Source organism: Hyperolius riggenbachi, chromosome 4 (assembly GCF_040937935.1).
Source record: "Hyperolius riggenbachi isolate aHypRig1 chromosome 4, aHypRig1.pri, whole genome shotgun sequence".
NCBI classification, from domain to species: domain Eukaryota; kingdom Metazoa; phylum Chordata; class Amphibia; order Anura; family Hyperoliidae; genus Hyperolius; species Hyperolius riggenbachi.
The window spans coordinates 254,471,261-254,489,513 of record NC_090649.1 but is presented as its reverse complement, the minus strand read 5'-3'; the positions used below and the strand labels follow the sequence as shown (position 1 = coordinate 254,489,513).

Sequence of the window (18,253 nt, the reverse complement as noted above, 5' to 3'; positions counted from 1 at the left end):
ACATCCCCTCCAGACCCCCACCCCCATTGGAGCGTCCCCACATTCCCCCAGACCCCCACCCCCAGTGGAGTGTCCTCACATTCCCCCCAGACCCCCACCCCCAGTGGACCTTCCCCATATTCCCCCCAGACCCCCACCCTCAGTGGAGGGTCCTCACATCTCCTCCAGACCCCCACCTCCAGTGGAGCGTCTCCACATTCCCCCCAGACCCCCACCCCCAGTGGAGCGTCCTCACATCCCCTCCAGACCCCCACCCCCAGTGGAGCGTCCTCACATTCCCCCCAGACCCCCACCCCCAGTGGAGCGTCCCCACATTCCCCCCAGACCCCCACCCTCAGTGGAGCTTCCCCACATTCCCCCCAGACCCCCACCCCCAGTGGAGGGTCACCACATTCCCCCCAGACCCCCACCCCCAGTGGAGCATCCCCATATTCCCCCCAGACCCCCACCCTCAGTGGAGGGTCCTCACATCTCCTCCAGACCCCCACCTCCAGTGGAGCGTCCCCATATTCCCCCCAGACCCCCACCCTCAGTGGAGGGTCCTCACATCTCCTCCAGACCCCCACCTCCAGTGGAGCGTCCCCACATTCCCCCCAGACCCCCACCCCCAGTGGAGCGTCCTCACAACCCCTCCATACCCCCATTGGATTTTGCCGTACGCATGTGAACGGTTCTATAGGTTAACACTGGATCCATTTGCATCCGTTCTGTTTGTACAGTATCTGTTCTGATCTGGGAATGGACCATTTTTTAACGCCAGTGTGAAACAGGCCTAAGAGGCAGTCTATGAGGCAATGGCCCATATACAACTCACTTTTTCACCTGAGTTTTCTCCTAGGTCATAATTTTACAACTTGTAAATAACATACCAAACAAAATGGCGTCCTGGGTGCAGTAATGATCCCTAGATTCTCCGGCCACTTCAATACGACGCTCTTAAAAGTTCTTCAAGCTAAGAAGAACCGTGTGACTGAGATCCATCTGAAGGTGACATCACAGGTGGTCACATGATCTCTTCCACATTCCTCGGCTCCTTGTGCTCACAGGAGTTCTAACAAGATTCCAGTGATGAAAAGAAGAGGAGCGCTGTCCTTTATTGCTTTTTAATTGTAAATAACATGCTTTTTAAAACACCAGCAAGTAGCGATGGCCCGAACCGTTCGCTGGTCGAACGAGAACCGGCGAACTTAATTGGTTCGCATTCGCGATCGAACGCAAACTTTTCTGGAAGTTCAGTTCGCCCCCATAGTGCATCATGACGGTCAACTTTGACCCTCTACATCACAGTCAGCAGCCAATTAGGCTACACTCCCTCCTGGAGGCCCCCCCCCCTATAAAAGGCAGGCAGCGTCAGGCATTGGACTCACTCGTGTGCCTGCAGTAATTAGAGAAGGGATAGCTACTGCAGACTCTCATAGTGAAAGCTTAGTTAGGCACTTGTAGGCTTGTTAGCTTGCTCCTGGCTGATTGTTATTGCTAAAAAAGCACCCCTCAACAGCTCTTTTGAGAGCTAATCTTGTTCTTGTGATCTACTTTTTTTTTGTGTGTGTCCCACTGACACTTGTGTTGCATAGACAGCCTTGGTAATTCCTACTGTGTGTGCCACTGCCAGGCCCAGCACATTCAGTGACTACCTGTGTGTGTGACAGGTGCACACTGTAATACCCATCACTGCATATACCTACTACCTGTTGTTCACTTCAGTGCACCCACCTACCTACGTGAGCGCACGCAGTGTCACTGGGCCTGTCCGGTATCTGTCTCTGTGTGACAGGTGTACATTGTAATACCCATCACTGCATATACCTACTACCTGTTGTTCGCTTCAGTGCACCCACCTACCTACATGAGCGCACGCAGTGTCACTGTGCCTGTCCGGTACCTGTCTGTGTGTGACAAGTGCACATTGTAATACCCATCACTGCATATACCTACTACCTGTTGTTCACTTCAGTGCACCCACCTACCTACATGAGCGTACGCAGTGTCACTGAGCCTGTCCGGTACCTGCCTGTGTGTGACTGGTGCACATTATAATACCCATCACTGCATATACCTACCTGACGGTCACTGTTGTTCTATCATTTAGCTACCACAGCCCGGCGACCATATGGGCTTGAAAATCGCCACGGCCTGCACTCTGGCCATGGTGTGCACCAGTCCAGCACGGCCGTCACTACACAAACAGTTGTTTGCGGTGCGTAACACAGTGAGTTTGGTGTGTCAGTGTGAAGCAGTACTCTAATTACACTCCTTGATTGATGTATACACATGCAAGATGTTTTAAAGCACTTTAGGCCTGCAATTTAGCATTCAATGTGATTTCTGCCCTTAAAACACTGCTTTGTGTCAAATCCAGATTTTCCCCGGGACTTTTGGCATCCATCCCACTCCACCATGCCCCCCTCCAGGTGTTAGACCCCTTGAAACATCTTTTCCATCACTTTTCTGGCCAGCATAAGTGTTTCTAGCCCCGCTTGGGGGCGTTTTGGGGGGCTGGAGGGGTTGCAGCATGAGGGGAAAGCCATGATGCACTTCGGCGGGACGGTCTCCCCCCCCCCCCCCACCTAGGGCTCTCCCCTCTGCGCGCCCCTCCAGCGTTGAATAGTTTGTGTATGCAGGCGGCGGGCAGCGGCAGATACATACCTTCCGTGCGCTCCAGCGTGGACGTTCCTTTCTCTCTAGTGTCTGACGCGACTTCCTGTATAAACAGGAAGTCGCGACAGACACTAGAGGGAGAAATGTCCACGCTGGAGCGCACGGAAGGTATGTATCTGATGCTGCCCGCCGCCTGCATACACAAACTATTCAACGCTGGAGGGGAGCGCGGAGGGGAGAGCCCGAGGTGAGGGAGGGGACCGTCCCGCCGAAGTGCAGCATGGCTTTCCCCTCATCCTGTGACCCCTCCAGCCCCCCAAAATGGCAGAGGGGCCCGGTGGGACCTTGTTACGCCCCTGGCAGTGAGTTTCATTTTATTTTTATTTTATTTTTCTTTCTCTTGCATTTACATAGGGTTTAATTATGGATTGTTCTATAACTCTGTTCAGTTGATATTGTTATTGTTGATACTGATATTGTGTTTCGGCCAGTCAACTCGATTTGCTGAAATCTCAAAAATAAGGGCCAATACCTTGTAATAGCATTTGTATAAAATACTGTATACCTGACATACCCTTACATATTACCACTTATTTGATCAAAACAATCTCAGAAAACAGATATAACAATCTTACATTGTATCATACTTTGAAATGAAATTTTTAGGCAGAGGCTAAATATAGCATACTTTGATAGGCTACATACATATACTTTGACCTCAGGGCTTCTGCAGTGCTGGGAAGAAAAACTGAAGCAATAGAGGGAAAAGGGACTTAGGAAATTCTAGAGCTAGTATATACTGACCCCTGAGTTCATTCTTAACTTGAACTCAAGACAAAGGACACTGCTTTGTGCGGTATGCTAGGAAAAACTGATCTGAATTGACTTCAAGCTGATGTTGCAGTCAGCCTTTATTAAAACTGTTAAAATGACAGCTGAATTCAAGTCAAAAGTCCAGATTCAAGTGCATACTAGCCCTTTGTGTAATAGAATATTAAGGATTGCTGCAGACTGAATGGTTCAAAGTCTCATACATTTGATTATTAGTATTGTGAATAGGGGCAGTGCAATGACTCACACAATTTTCATGAGAAATTTTAGAAAAATGCTCTTTACACCCCTAACATGTGAATTAGTTTGTTCACAAAAGCTTGTATTTAAAAGGAGAGTTTTTATTAACTAGAGAGCTGCTCTCGGTGCTGAAAACAGAGATAACCCACCTACCTCCTCCCCCTGCTGTTTATAGATGAACTCTTTGTGGCCAGCACAACAACTCAGCAGATTCTAACCACTGTGGGAAGTCTTCTGAGCTGTAGTGCTGGCCACAGAAACTTCATTTCTTAGGAGCAGAGGGAGCTGGTGGGATGTACTGTGCTGACAGGGAAAGACTGCCTTGTGCATCCTACCACCTTCTCCCTGACTACCTCATGTGGGTGATGATGGGATAGTGGGAACAGTTTGGACAGCTTTCAATCAGTTCTTTGGATAGTCCAGAAGCTTCCCCAAACTTCTTATACCCCTTTGTTCCTGCGCTCAGTCCCTCTAGACATGTTCAACAACAACATTGTTGAATATGTTTTTCTGGCTTCCCTCCATGTATGATTGCAGCTGCACGGCGCATGCCCCAGTAGGGTTCGTGCCTGCATAGTCGCCATGCACAAGCAGCTTTGTGCTACCGCACAGGTGCAAACCCCTACTGGCACCTGCACAGTGTGGCCATGCTTGTACATGGATGAAGGGTCATGCTGCATAGGTGCCAGCAGGGTTCGCATCTGTAGCCGCTCGTGCATTGCTTTTTTTCCCCATGCTTGAGAAGCTTCATGCTACTGTGCAGGCATAAACCCTACTGGCGCTGTGCTTGTACATGAACGTGAGTGCAGCTGGGAAGAAGGGGAGGACCAGGAGTATTGGGGAAACCTCTCAAGCTATTTTTTTTCTTTTTAACTAGTTCAGATTTGTTTAAATGATCTGGTAGATAAACACATTATTAAAACACTAACAAAACTGGCCTTGCATGCTGCGATTTCCCAAAAATGCATTCATTATAGTGACATTACCTTTAGTCAGGGCTACAAAGTATTATGACATTTAGGATGTGATTACTGCTGGCTGAGTTGGAGTTCTCTGTGTTACATCAGAAAGTAAATCTTTTAAACCATTCACACAATCTGTTAGCGGTCTCTGTGCTCTCCATGGTTATGTCATTATACACAAAATGTGTTCCTTTAGATTATTTGTTAGAGCTGATCCACCCAAGGAAAAATGGATTATGCAATATATTAGCCTGAAAAAGGAAAATTTGCATTCCCCCTCAAGGATGTTCTTGTGTGTGTCTCCAGCAATCATGTCATCCATGGTCTGATGGCTGAAATAAGGCATGGTAAAGAATGGCAAAGTTCATTAATGTGAACATCTAAGAATAATTTAAAGCTTCCTTAATGTCGCAAGCCAAGATTTAAAGCCCTAGCACAAGTTTGTGGTTTGTAATGCATGTTTTGTGGAAATTATTGCATTACAATTTTGTACATTGCACATAAACCATTTATGCGTTGTTAATTTTTGACTTGGTTGAGTTTACAGTGTCTGCTTCCTTTGTCATTGTCAGATGCAGCTTGGCTGGATTGGACAGCAGTGTATATTCATCCCCTATCCCATCATCACCCACATGAGGTTCTCAGAGAAGAGTTAAGGCCCGTACCCACTATGCAATTTTTCTGGTGATTTTCACGACGACCGCTGATTTTTGGAGCGACGCGTGGTAATCTTGGGGCACCGAGAGATAGGTAATAGGTAGCCTTTGCACTACATAGATGTCAGTAGTCTTTGTTCCCCCCCAATAGAAATACTAGGTAGCCTTTGTGCCCCCCATCTTGATAGCAGTATGAGGTAGTCCTTGCACCCCCCCCCCCACCACCACCACCACACACACACACACACACACACACACACACACACACACACACACACACACACACACACACACACACACACACACACACACACACAACCCAGATAGCAGTACTAGGTAGGCTGAGTGATCCACGGAAGAATCCCTTTAAATCCCATGAAAAATGTTTTCAGATATTATTTTTTTTTGTTTGTTTTATTTCAAAGCAGCTTATGAGCAACATGAGAACAGTATCTAAATAAATATGTCTGACTTACAATGACTGATATAACTCTTGAGATGAACACATCCTGGACTTACATACCATCTGATAGCTTAGTAAGCTGAGGATCCTCTTGGTACATTTTTGTGAGAAACAAACAACAGCTCTGCAGATAAAGTTAAAAAAAAAATCAAATCATGTGTCCTGAAGCATCAAAGCAGAGGGAATTAACAACTAGCTCTGAAGGTGAAGTTGCTACTCCTGCTAAGCTCATTATCACCATCATGCTGTTCAACCTGCAATCATGCAGGGAAGAAAAAAGTGTCGGAGAATATTACAATGTACAGTTACAGAATGTGCTTTTGGAAATTGCTGGCGTAATCACCAGGTGCATTTTTGGAGGTGTAGAAAATGTACTGAATGGGTAAGTTTTCCACATAATTGGGAACCGAGTCTTAGCTATTTCTCCTTTCCCGTCCCACCAGCTTGTATGAATTGGTGTTATGTGCCAGTGGGTCTCTTGATCAGAAATGCTGCCTGAGCCATGGAGACATGAATACTGTAGGCGGAGGTAGGAAGATTCCATTGCTGGAGCCTGGACTGGTGAGTTACCTTTCCACTCTGCCTGGCACTCTGCAATTCAGGGGCCTGCCATAGGTCCCTCAAGGTCTGAAGCAGCTTCCTCAGTTACCTTCTGGGTAGTCTGGTCCCGACTTTAGGTGTTGTCATTATAATGTACATAGTAAAATTATTTCCATTTGAAAATGTCTATTTTTAAATATTCTTATATGAACGAAACTGAACCTTTTTTAATATTTTTCAGCCATGTATATAAAAAGAACCACGATCTTACAAAACTTCGAAGAGGTAAAAATGACCAGCTTCTTAGAGTGAATGAACACGATTTTTCTATGAGGCCTGCATTTGGAGGTAAGAAAAAGAGTGGCTTTAAAATGGATGTGGATATGTGATTACATGAATTATTCACTGTTGAGACAAAAGAATAATGTGTGTTAAATGGAACTTAAACGACAGGTGATCAAATCTGTTCTGAGAGAGTTCTATGTGCTAGAAAATCTCTCTAAAGGTGGCCACTAATTATATAATTTGCGGAACTATCGATTAAGAGTGATTATTGGTATGAACGATCATAAATGATCGTTTGGGACCACTAATAGATAAAAAATCTCCTAAGCAATCCAATCAGATTGAATCAAAATTAGGATCAATTTCATTAGTCTGATCGGATTGGTTAGAAGATTTTGGTCCATTAGTGGTCACAAACGAACATTTACGATCGTTCATACGAAGAATCATTTGTAATTTATCGTTCAGCAAATTGTTTCGTTAGTGGCCACCTTAACCACTTGAGGACTCAGCCTTTACCCCCCCCTTAAGGACCAGCGTGGTTTTTTATGATCTGTACTGGGTGTGCTCTGCAGCCCCCAGCACAGATCACGTTGCAGGCAGAGCGATCAGATCGCCCCCCTTTTTTCCCCCCTATGGGGATGATGTGCAGGGGGGGTCTGATCGCTCCTCCTGTCTGGCATGTTGCGGGGGGGGGCACCTCATAGCCCCCCTCCGCGGCAAAATTCCCCCCCTCCCTCTCACCCCTGGTGATCGGGGCTGCACAGGACGCTATCCGTCCTGTGCAGCCTGTGACAGACTGTCCTCTGTCACATGGCGGCGATCCTCGGCCGCTGATTGGCCGGGGATCGCCGATCTGCCTTATGGCGCTGCTGTAGCAGCAGCGCCGTTCAATGTAAACAAAGGAGACAAACGTCTCTTGCATTTACATTTAGTCTGCGAGCCGTGATCAGCGGCTCGCAGGCTATTCACGGAGACCTGCTTCGTGATCTAACAGGAAACGGCCGCTCGCGCGAGCGGCCTTTCCTGATTAATTAGGGAGGCACCTGGCGACGGAGATGTGCGTCGCTGGTCCTCCAGCTACCACTTTGCCACCGCACGGTATGAGTGTGCGGTCGGCAAGTGGTTAATGTGTTTCCTGTTGGGCACACATGAGAGACACAGGCATATTACAAAGAAACTCCAGTAGGAAAAAATTATCAAGATGGATGTCGGGGGAACTGGAGCAAAAATGGTCCATTTTGCCAGAGCATCAGTATCCTTGTTTTACTCAGTAGCTGAAACTCTGTGAAACTGCTGCACTTTTAACTGCCCCTGTCTAGATAAAATATAGCCCCAGTGGGAATCTGCCCTAAATGTACTGCTGTATTAACATGCACTGTTATGAGAGACTGGCCTTTTAGAGACTGGTACTCCTCTATAAGGGTTTTCCATATGAAGCAATAATGTAATTTGTCGACACTTGCAATTCTGAAGGAACAGATGGCTGGCAAGTGAGCCCAGCCACAAAGGAGCTCTCTGTTCATCTCTGCAAGAGTATGAGCTGGTAGGCTGACTATGGGCAAAAGCCTCACTCACCCGCTGAAATTTTTATCATTTTGTGCACTTTTAACCCTGCTGGAATGTAGGGTTCAATCTCATCGTTCCGGGTTTTCCAGAACCAAGTTCTCATGTGACAGCTATCTCCTGGCAGAGATCAATAGCGATATTTATAGGCTTTTGATTTTGTGATTACTGCTTTGCTATGTTTTCCCGCACTGACAGATTATTATGTCTCCTTACTAAGGTCAGGAGGAGCCATGTTCATTGGCACCTGCACCTATGATCATGGTGCTGTACCTGCCTTTATCTCCCTTTCAGTATCTTCACTCTGACACGGAGAGAAGACATATAATCTTTTAAATAAAAAAACTATTTAAACCTTTTGAAAACAGCAAGTCATCCAACCCCAATGCCCCCATGTGTCCACCATCCACCCTCCCCATAACATGCAAAGAAAATATGTTTTAACAGTTATCCACAAAAATATATTTAATATATTTTTGACTAGAGGTGGAATTTACTGGAGAACTTCACCCAGCAAGTGGCATAGTGGTGAGCACTCTTGTCTCACAGCCTGGGCACCTAGGCGACTGCAAAGAGATGACATGTACTTTCCGTATTTGCATGGGACCCTCTAGGCACTCTAGTTTACCTGCCACACCCCAAAAACATACTGATAAGTTAATTGCTTCACCCCAAAATTGACCTTAGACTTAGTATGGAAAGTAGGCTATGACGAAGGTGGAGATTAGACTGTGAGCTCCTCTGAGGGACAGTTGTGACATGTCTGTGCACTCTACAGTGCTGAAGAAGATGTCAGCACTATATAAATATATAACAATGATAACTTGTCAGACTATCATCTCCAAATCCAGGAGCTTGAAAAGAGTATCCCAGATATTGCGCATACCGCCATTTTGCCCCACATACTGCACTTCTGATTTGCGGATTTGTTGCAGTATTCAAATCAAATTAGTCATTTCATTTCCATGGGACCACTGCCAACTGGAAGAGCATCAGGGGGGTTTCTAGTGTTTGGGATACCATATTTTTCATGCTCCTGGACTAAGCCACAGCCATATAATGAGTGCAATGTTCATACCCATAGTTAAGCATGTTACACACATCCAATGTGCTAATTTTAACACTTCCCTGTAGTATGAGAGCTCAGCTACACAATATGTTTATGGTATTCAAAGTCTGTTGGCCCTCATACTACATAGTTCCTCTTTAAAGTATTGCACTTCTAGTGGTACCCATACATGGTAAAAAAATTATTCATTTTTTTCTTTTTGTTTAGATATAAAGGTTTTTCAACATGTCAGATCAGCTTTTTAATAAAAAAAAACATCATAATCGTTCATTTTTCTTGTTAAAAAAAAAATCGATTTGATCGTTTTGGTTGAATAAACGGGAAAATTTAATGTTTTTATTGTTCCTTGTATGGGCACCATAAGACATGCTCACCCTGACTCCTTCCCTTTATTAATACTTCCACTAACCCCCCCTGCTATGGCAGAAGATAAATGAAAGGACCACTCGCGAAATGTATAAAAAATAAAACTAAAAAGCATTTATACTGAAAAGACAGCTAGTAAAATAGATAGTAAAGGGTTAAAAATTAGTTAAAAAAGAAATCATCCTGCTGTTTACAAATTTCATGACAGCCTACATGAGAGGGACTCTTACCAACAGAGGCTGTAGTACGGGCTGCATGTATCTGCCTGGCTAACATCATGCATACAACTAGCTGAAATGCCGTTGCGCAGCTAGTAGCCCTATTACAGCCTTCGACGTTAAGAGGTCCTCTCATGCAGGCTGTCATGAATTTGTAAACAGCAGGATGATTTTATTTTTTAACTAATTCTTAACACTTTACTATCCATTTTACTAGCTTTCTTTTCAGTATAAATGCTTATTAGTTTTATTTTTTTATAAATTTTGTGAGTGTTCCTTTCAAGTCGACGGTCCTAGTTTGTATCTCCTGGTGAAAAAAAGCTAGCTCTTTCAATAAAAAACAGCTCTTTATTGGAAAAGGGAGCTGCATTTCAGGACAGCCTGCTGTTTCAGGCAGTCAACCTTTCTTCATGCTGAACAAGCCCTCCATGAAGAAAAGCTGACTGCTGAAACAGCGGGCTGTCCTGAGATGCAGGTTCCTATTTTATGCTGTTTATAATCTAATTTCAAGAGCTGTGTTTTATTGAAAGAACTATTTTTAGAGGAAAGGCCAACTGGTATTCTGGACTTTAATTTGCTTTCACTGCCCTAGTAGTACTGAAGGGCAACATTGGTCTAGGCACTCCACAACTTTAAAAAAAAAAATTCTATTTTGCATTGATGCATTGGTGCTGGTTTCATTTAGTAAATGGCAGAAGATACCGCAGCACCCAACTGTTCAGCCCATTCTCATAAATCCACACAGGGAGTTTTTTGAAAATGGTAATTGTGCAATAAATCGTACAATATAAATTGTTTGGTGCATGCAACTTTAATGCTGGCTGCCATGGATAGTTAGTGAGATGCAAATGACTCAGTTCAGGCAAATTGTATGCTAATTTTATACAAATATACGCAGCTTAAACAGAACAAACAAAATGTTGCAGTAGCTGCACGTATAGAGGTGATCATTACCAGCATTGCACCAATTAAGTTAATACAGAGATTTTAAAAGTCCCTCTGATCCAAGCATAATACAGACTATCAACGCCCTTTGGCAGAAACTATTTTAAGCAGAGCAGGATCATCCACCAAGCGACCTAGGTAGGTGCCTGGGGCCTAGTGGGTGTCAAAGGGCCCACCAGCGACTTTCTCTAACCTCTCTCTACTTCATTTTACCAAAAAAGATTAGAAGGGGCCCCCAAATCACAAACACACAAATTAAAAACACAATTACAAGATGGAATAAGCTGATGCTTGTGATAATTAAAGTATTAGCCAATGTACATATGATTATTTTGTTACTCTGTCTTTGGGTAACATCATATGCCATACTCCTGTTGATAATGAAATGTCGCTGTGAAATGTTAATGTAGTACATCATTAGCAGTGTTGGTAACTAGAATCTGAAGGATCTGGGCACAGCGTAAGAGGGAAGCATTGTTACACACCAAGCCTGAGGTCAAGCATGTAAAGTGATCAAAAATAAGTCTGTGTCAGTATTCAAAGGGCAACAAGTAACTGCTGAGACAGGTCATTACGCCAGCATCCATGGCCTAAGGCTTTTGAGTCCGCTTTCATGTCTGGAAGTGCTGTGCAGACTGTTTGTATAGCGTTATAATCATTTCTGCATTTCAGCTTGTTTCTATGGGGATTCATGCTTTGGCATGTCTAGTATTATTGTCATCTGTAAAGATTGTGGAGTAAATGTGGATATACGCTGAGAGTGTACTACAGGGTTGGAGAAACAAATGTTATCACAATAAAGTTGGCATGACTAAAAAATAAATACATAAAGAGTATCTGAACATCGATTCTTTTTGCCTATGAAAAGGGCGAGGTAGGAAGCACTTTAGCACAGGAAGACAACTGATTAGCTGGGAAATAATAACTTACTAGTCCCAAAAAAGATGCAAAGAACCGGCACTGCAGATCTCAGTGAAGAAGTATCATCAATGTTTAGATTGCTTATAAGGAGGGTATATCGGGTATAAATGCTGAAAAATTGCGTGCTCAGGCCTTGAAGACAAGACAGTTCAATATGGTATATGTAGAAAATAGGTCAGACTCGGCACATGCAAAGAAAGCAGCATAAAAGTTGCTTTATTTATCCGGCTAATGCAAGAAGCAAAAAGCAGTCAGCAATAGGCAGTCGGCAATAAGTACAGTTGTACAAGTAGTCCTACCCGATATTTGATAGCTGTGGGGTGAGGTGGGAGCGATGGGGGCCGCCTTACGACCGTTTCGCTCTCCTGAACGTCTTCAGAGGCAATGCGCACCGGTCGTAAGGCGGCCCCCATCGCTCCCACCCAGAGCCGGGACAAGGTCCTCTAGCACCCAAGGCTGAGACACCAAAGTGCGCCCCTCCATCTCTCCCACCCCAGCCATCACACACTGATTGCTATTAGAATAAGAGGCGCCACAGGGCCCATAGCCTCCCCAAAACCTTAATATCTACTTATATGGCTTGCAGTCACTGCCATGTATCCCCTTTTCTTATTTCTTTCTGCTTCAAACACAATTAGGAATGACAGCTGAATGAATTCTGCGCCCCCTCCTACACTGCGCCCTGAGGCTGGAGCCTCTCCAGCCTATGCCTCGGCCCGGCCCTGCTCCCACCTCACCCCACAGCTATCAAATACCGGGTAGGACTACTTGTACAACTGTACTTATTGCCGACTGCCTATTGCTGACTGCTTTTTGCTTCTCGGATAAATAAATATCTACTTTTATGCTGCTTTCTTTGCATGTGCCGACCTATTTTCTACATATACCATATAATAATAACTTACCTAGCCAGCCACATAACTATCAATCATGGAGCCTCCCAGCAAAACTTTGATCGTCCTCTAATGTTCACATCCCTTCACTTTACTCCCCTTGATGAATCTAAGAACCTGGGGGCTCATTTTGCAAGTGTCATAAATGGCCACCATGATCCCCACTAGCCATAACAAGTGCAGCCACAAAAACACCTGATGTAAAGGATGAACCCCTGTATCAAAGCATGGGAAGGATTGTAGGTTGGTGGCCTTCACAACTCTGCCTCCCTCCTCTTTGGTTGCAGGGGCTTCTTCCCTACACCCCTGAACTTAACAGATGCATAACTACTGGGAGAGCAATCCTTGCAGCTACAGGGTGACTGGGGCTGTAGGGGGCCCCAACTTCTTACCCACCCTCCCAATGCAATGTCCATCCATCCCCTCCAGATGTGTGCTGGCCACACTTGTCATGGCTGGGCGGTATAAACAATACAACAAGGCTGGCACGTCCTTAATTTTCTATGACTTTATTGATGCAGACAGTCAGAATGTTTCAGGACAAGCAGGTCCCTTCTTCAGGGCAAAACAAGGTTTAGTGTGAACCCAGGAGTATCGCTGCTGTACAGGTGGACTGTCTGCCCCCTATAGGGAGCAAGCTAACCGGAATATACCTCTTATTGGATTAAGGCGCCTTTAGGAGTGTATGAGCACCATTGGAGTGATAGCGTGAGTGCATGTATGATGCCGGCTTAGAGTAGATAGGTGTGCTACTTAGTTTTCTAGAGCATCATTATGTGACACTAGGATCATCCACAAGTTTTTACTGGTCCTTTTTTAAGTGAAGCTGATTTTTGCATGCAATCAAGCTGTTTTGTGCCATCGAGTTTAGAAAATAAAATTTGTATTATCTGGTATAACATATCAAGAACCCATGTCCATTTTTGCTTATTCAAAACAAGGTTGTCAGAACATGAATTTGACATCCACTACCGCAGGTGCTGCTACACTCACTGTTATGCGATGTGCTCAGTCTGGTGGCTGCAGCACTTTGGTGTACTTGTTATGGGTCAGGAACAATCATGGTGGTCATTTAAATTATTTTTAGCAAATGGGCCCCTGACCATGGGAGTCACCATGGAGGAAGGGGGTGTAAACATTTGGTGGACTCCAATGATTTTTGTGTTAGAGGGACAAGTTTTTTAGATGCAACCCTGTCACCTAATTTATTTATTTAAGTACGGTATTAACGTAGCACCAACATATTACGCAGCGCTGTACAGAGTATATTGTTTTGTCACTAACTGTTCCTCAGAGGGGCTTACAATCTAGTCCCTACCATAGTCATATGTCTATGTATGTATCGTGTAGTGTATTTATTGTAGTCTACGGCCAATTTAGGGGGAAGCCAGTTAACTTATCTGTATGTTTTTGGGATGTGGGAGGAAACTGGAGTGCCCAGAGGAAATCCATGCAGATACGGGGAGAACATACAAACTCCTTGCAGATGTTGACCTGGCTGGGATTCGTTCTGGGGACCCAGCGCTGCAAGGCAAGAGCGTTAACCACTACGCCACCGTGCTGCCCATTTTAGTTAAATGACAGCACATCCCTAAAGCAGGCTGCACAAAAATGTGATTGATGATCATTGCTTGATGGATTTACACAGCTTGATCAGTTATAAGCATGGATTTGTAGTCATCTGGAATCCTGCTGTGACATGGCTCTAAATACAGAAGTAGATTTGGTTAGCTAAATATTTTCATCTACTGCAGGTAATGCCTTGTCCTTTGCTGAAATAGGCATCTTTCTTGGCCACAAACATGACACTAGAATGGATCCATTTGGTTGAGCCAAATGTGTGGCAATAGTGGATGCAGAAGTGAGGGGGGCCGAAGCCCCTGGACCAGAGGAGCCCACCAGGGGCCCTCTTTCAACTGCTATATTGGGGCTATGCTAGTAATGATCACCTCTATATGTGCTTTAAACTAAGGTAAGCTAACCATTGAAAAGAAACTGTGGTGAAAATAGCGTACTTAATAAAATTGCTTATTTTTTACAATATTAATTTAAAATAATTTAGTCAGTGTTATCACTACTTATCACTAAAGATGGCCCGAACGGTTCGCCCGCGAACGGTTCCAGGCGAACTTTAGGTGGTACGCGTTTGCCGGCCAAGGCGAACTTTTGCAGAAGTTCGATTCGCCCCCATAATGCTCCATTGAGCACAACTTTGACCCTCTACATCACAGTCAGCAGGCTCATTGTCGCCAATCAGACTATACTCACTCCTGGTGTCCCCCCCCCCCCCCCCCCTTATAAAAGGCAAGGTTCTCCTGACGTTTTATTCACTCGTCTGCCTACAGTAATTAGTTAAGGGACAGCTGCTGACAGACTCTGCTAGGGAAAGCTTAGTTAGGCTCTTATAGGCTTGTTAGCTTGCTCCTAGCTGATCGCAGTGTAGGCCTGCAATTGAACATTCAATGAGATTTCTGACCTTAAAACACTGCTTTGTGTCAAATGCAGATTTTTTTCTAGTACTTTTGATGTGTATTCCACTCAACCATGTCTTCCTCCAGGTATTAGACCACTTGAAACATCTTCTCCATCATGTTTCTAGTCAGCAGAATTTTTTCTAAATTTTTAAGTTCGCCTCCCCATTGAAGTCTATTGCGGTTCGCGAAAGTTCGCGCGAACCGAACTTTCGCGGTAGGTTCGCGAACCTAAAATCGGAGGTTTGAGCCATCTCTACTTATTACACCTAAATTACCTATAGCCTGTTTTTGTTGCCACAAATTAGGATTTTATATTTATTTATTTTTAGTAATTCCTTTATTTTTTATTCATTTTAAAAGGAAAAATATACACTATTTCTCCATTTTCAGCCATTATAGTTTTGAGAGTCTCAGGACCATCTGCGTAAGCGTGCATGCGAGTGCGTGCATGGGAGAGCCTGCATGATGCGATCATACAGGGCAGCAGCAAAAGCAACTGTTCTTTGCCAGAAAAGAGTTTTATGGCCACTAATTCATTATCAATGAGGATTCCACCATGGTCGGACTAGGTCCCAATTGGAGAGAAACTGTCAGTTGCATACCTGAATGTTAACTCTTGCAGGGAGAAAAAGAAAGAAGCAACACAACCTAATTATTTGTATGCTTGGCACTATATATCTCAATATGTCGAGTGTCAACTCTGGTAAACTTTAAGGACTGCATTGTGCAACAATCTAGTGTGTGTCCAGGAGACCCCCAACGTCGCCTTCAGATACAGTATGCCAGATGTGTCACAATGTCCGACCGACCACCCAGCACATTGTTTTCCTACTCACCTAAGTCCACTGGAAGCCGCTCCATCAAGCACTCCTCCTTCAAGTCCTTCCTCCCTGCTCCATAGCAACATACAGGTCTCTCACCTCTAGGCTTGTGACGAGCCTGTAGAGACCTTGGCCCTGAACTGTCACCAGAGGAATTGAGTCCCGATCCCTGTGTGTAGCATTCTTCCAAAGCTGGGAAAAGTTCATCAAGCACTCAAGGCTGAGACACCATAGTGCACCCTTCCATCCCTCCCACCCCAGCCGTCATACACTGATTGCTATCAGACTAAGAGGCACCCCAGGGCATCCAACCCCCCCAACATCTGATCTCTAGTTATCTGGATTGTAGTCACTGTCGTGTATCCCCTTTTCTTATTTCTCTCTGCTTCAAACACAATAGGGGAATAATAGCTGGGTGAGTTGTGAAGCCCCTCCTACACTGTGCCCTGAGGCTTGAGCCTCTCTCGCCTCTGCCTCGGCCCTCCAGTCCTCATGCATTTTGTATGAGAACTTATCGCTGCCCATGGTGTCAGAGAGCCTTATACATTATTCATAAAGAGAGAATTTTACAAGAAAGCTTCGTAAAATGATTTGGTATTTGGGTAAAAAGAAAAGTAAAGAAAATCTCTGTTTTCTTTGAATTCAGACCATAGAGAAACTTTGAAGATGTGTGGACTAACATGAAGCAAAAGCTACAAGCAAGTGAAAATCTCAGCATAGCATAACAAGTACCACTGACTGACAGCAGCACTCATAGCTGCTCTCAGCCCCGCCCAACCCAGATTGACACAGTTAATGATCAAACTGTCCTCAGTACTTTATTTTGGAATATATTTTTTTGCAACATTTTCCTTCAAGGCTTAATCAGTTTGGCAGTTTGTAAGTAATTAATTAGATGAACTCTAAAGATTTATGCATCAATTATGCATGATTTGTATTACTGTCCATTATTTACTCATTAAATCTCAGTGCAATTAGAAATGTTATGCTGTCAGAATAAACAGAATGCAAAATAAGAGTACAAAACCCCACAGGGTTGGTTACTGTTGTCTGGAGCAAGCACAACAAAGGTCTGCATAAAGATCTTTGCTGAGTATTTCTATAGTGCACGTGGGCGGTAAACATCTGGAACTGCACAGCATGTGTTGGTGTCTTTGCAGGGCATCAGGATTAACCAGAGAAGCTTCATAATGATCATAAGGATTAGTTGAACAAAAACAGCAGGGTATCTTTGTGTGAGTGATCAGAAGCTGTTTAACCCTCTCCTGCCATAGTAGCCATGTGTGTCACCCACACTGTAATGCGATACTGTCATGCTGTCATATTACATTTGACGGACCTTCTGAATTTAGACAGTAATCGAATACTTTTGAACTAAATCACCAGATTTAATTTTAAATGGTGTAATTAAAGGTCAGAGCCTTTGGTTTTTGTCAGGTATTTATTGCTGTCACCATACAGATTTCCATTCTTATCCTGTTGACATTCAAGGCATTTCATTTCACATATTCTGATGAGCAATCCAGACCATTAGGGAGCAGGTTACACTGTCTCCATACCTCCATATAGGAGGAAAACATCCAGTAAAGGGAAGATTGCTTACTTTTTGCTTCCTGGTGGTAGGATGACCACATATAATATTCTCAGGTCGTTTCTCATTTGTTTCTCAGACATTTGCATAGGATCATAGCTGAAATAATTCCTGCATTTCTAAATGTTCAAAAGAGAAAACAGGGATTTATCTTTCTGGGCCAAATCCATCTTATTATCCTTACATTTGTACATATGGGATTGTAGTGGATATACTGCATGCACATTATATTAGATCACAAATCCCTGCTTCCGCCATTGTGTCACTGAGCAAGGGATCTTTATGTAAGAATATGATGCACAATCTGTGAAATGTAATGAAGGCAAATGTCCTTCTTAGTAGGTAAGACAGAAAATGTGTTTCTGTGGAGTTGCAGAATGTCAGAATCTAGCTGCCTGGAGCCTGACTTATGGACTATGCAGAGGCGATCTTTTGGAGGAACTTTACCAAAAGATAGTAGTGGGGGGGGAAATTAATTAAGACACTGCAAAGTGAGGAGTTTAAAAATAGAAGATAGATCAATAAATTATTAATACTTGCTGTGTAATTTGTTCATGTTGTTTGAACCTCGGTGAGCCTGCAGGTCAGCATCTTTACTACTGGCAGGTGTGGAAAAAAAATGGAGAGCATCAACTGGCCTTGTCTGCGAACACACTGACCAACAATGTGCTTACTTGGCAGTCAGATAGCAACAGCCATCATCTCCCACAATGCAATGAGGTTCACAGACTGGAAACTGTCATGGTCATGGCAATGACACCACACGGGGGTGGGGAGGTTGTATGGGGGTGGGGTGCTCATCACAATATCAGCC

At 44.2% G+C, this 18,253-nt stretch overlaps 1 protein-coding gene across 1 annotated transcript in view; it reads left to right on the top strand.

Moving 5' to 3' along the window:
- The window catches only part of LOC137503731 (gamma-aminobutyric acid receptor subunit rho-2-like), an 80,931-nt gene that overhangs the window by 4,173 nt on the left and 58,505 nt on the right, over window positions 1–18,253 (top strand). Inside the window, exon 2 of the mRNA XM_068231137.1 lies at window positions 6,532–6,638. Within this exon, the coding sequence (XP_068087238.1) occupies window positions 6,532–6,638 (107 nt within the window). The remainder of the gene's footprint in view (window positions 1–6,531; window positions 6,639–18,253) is intronic.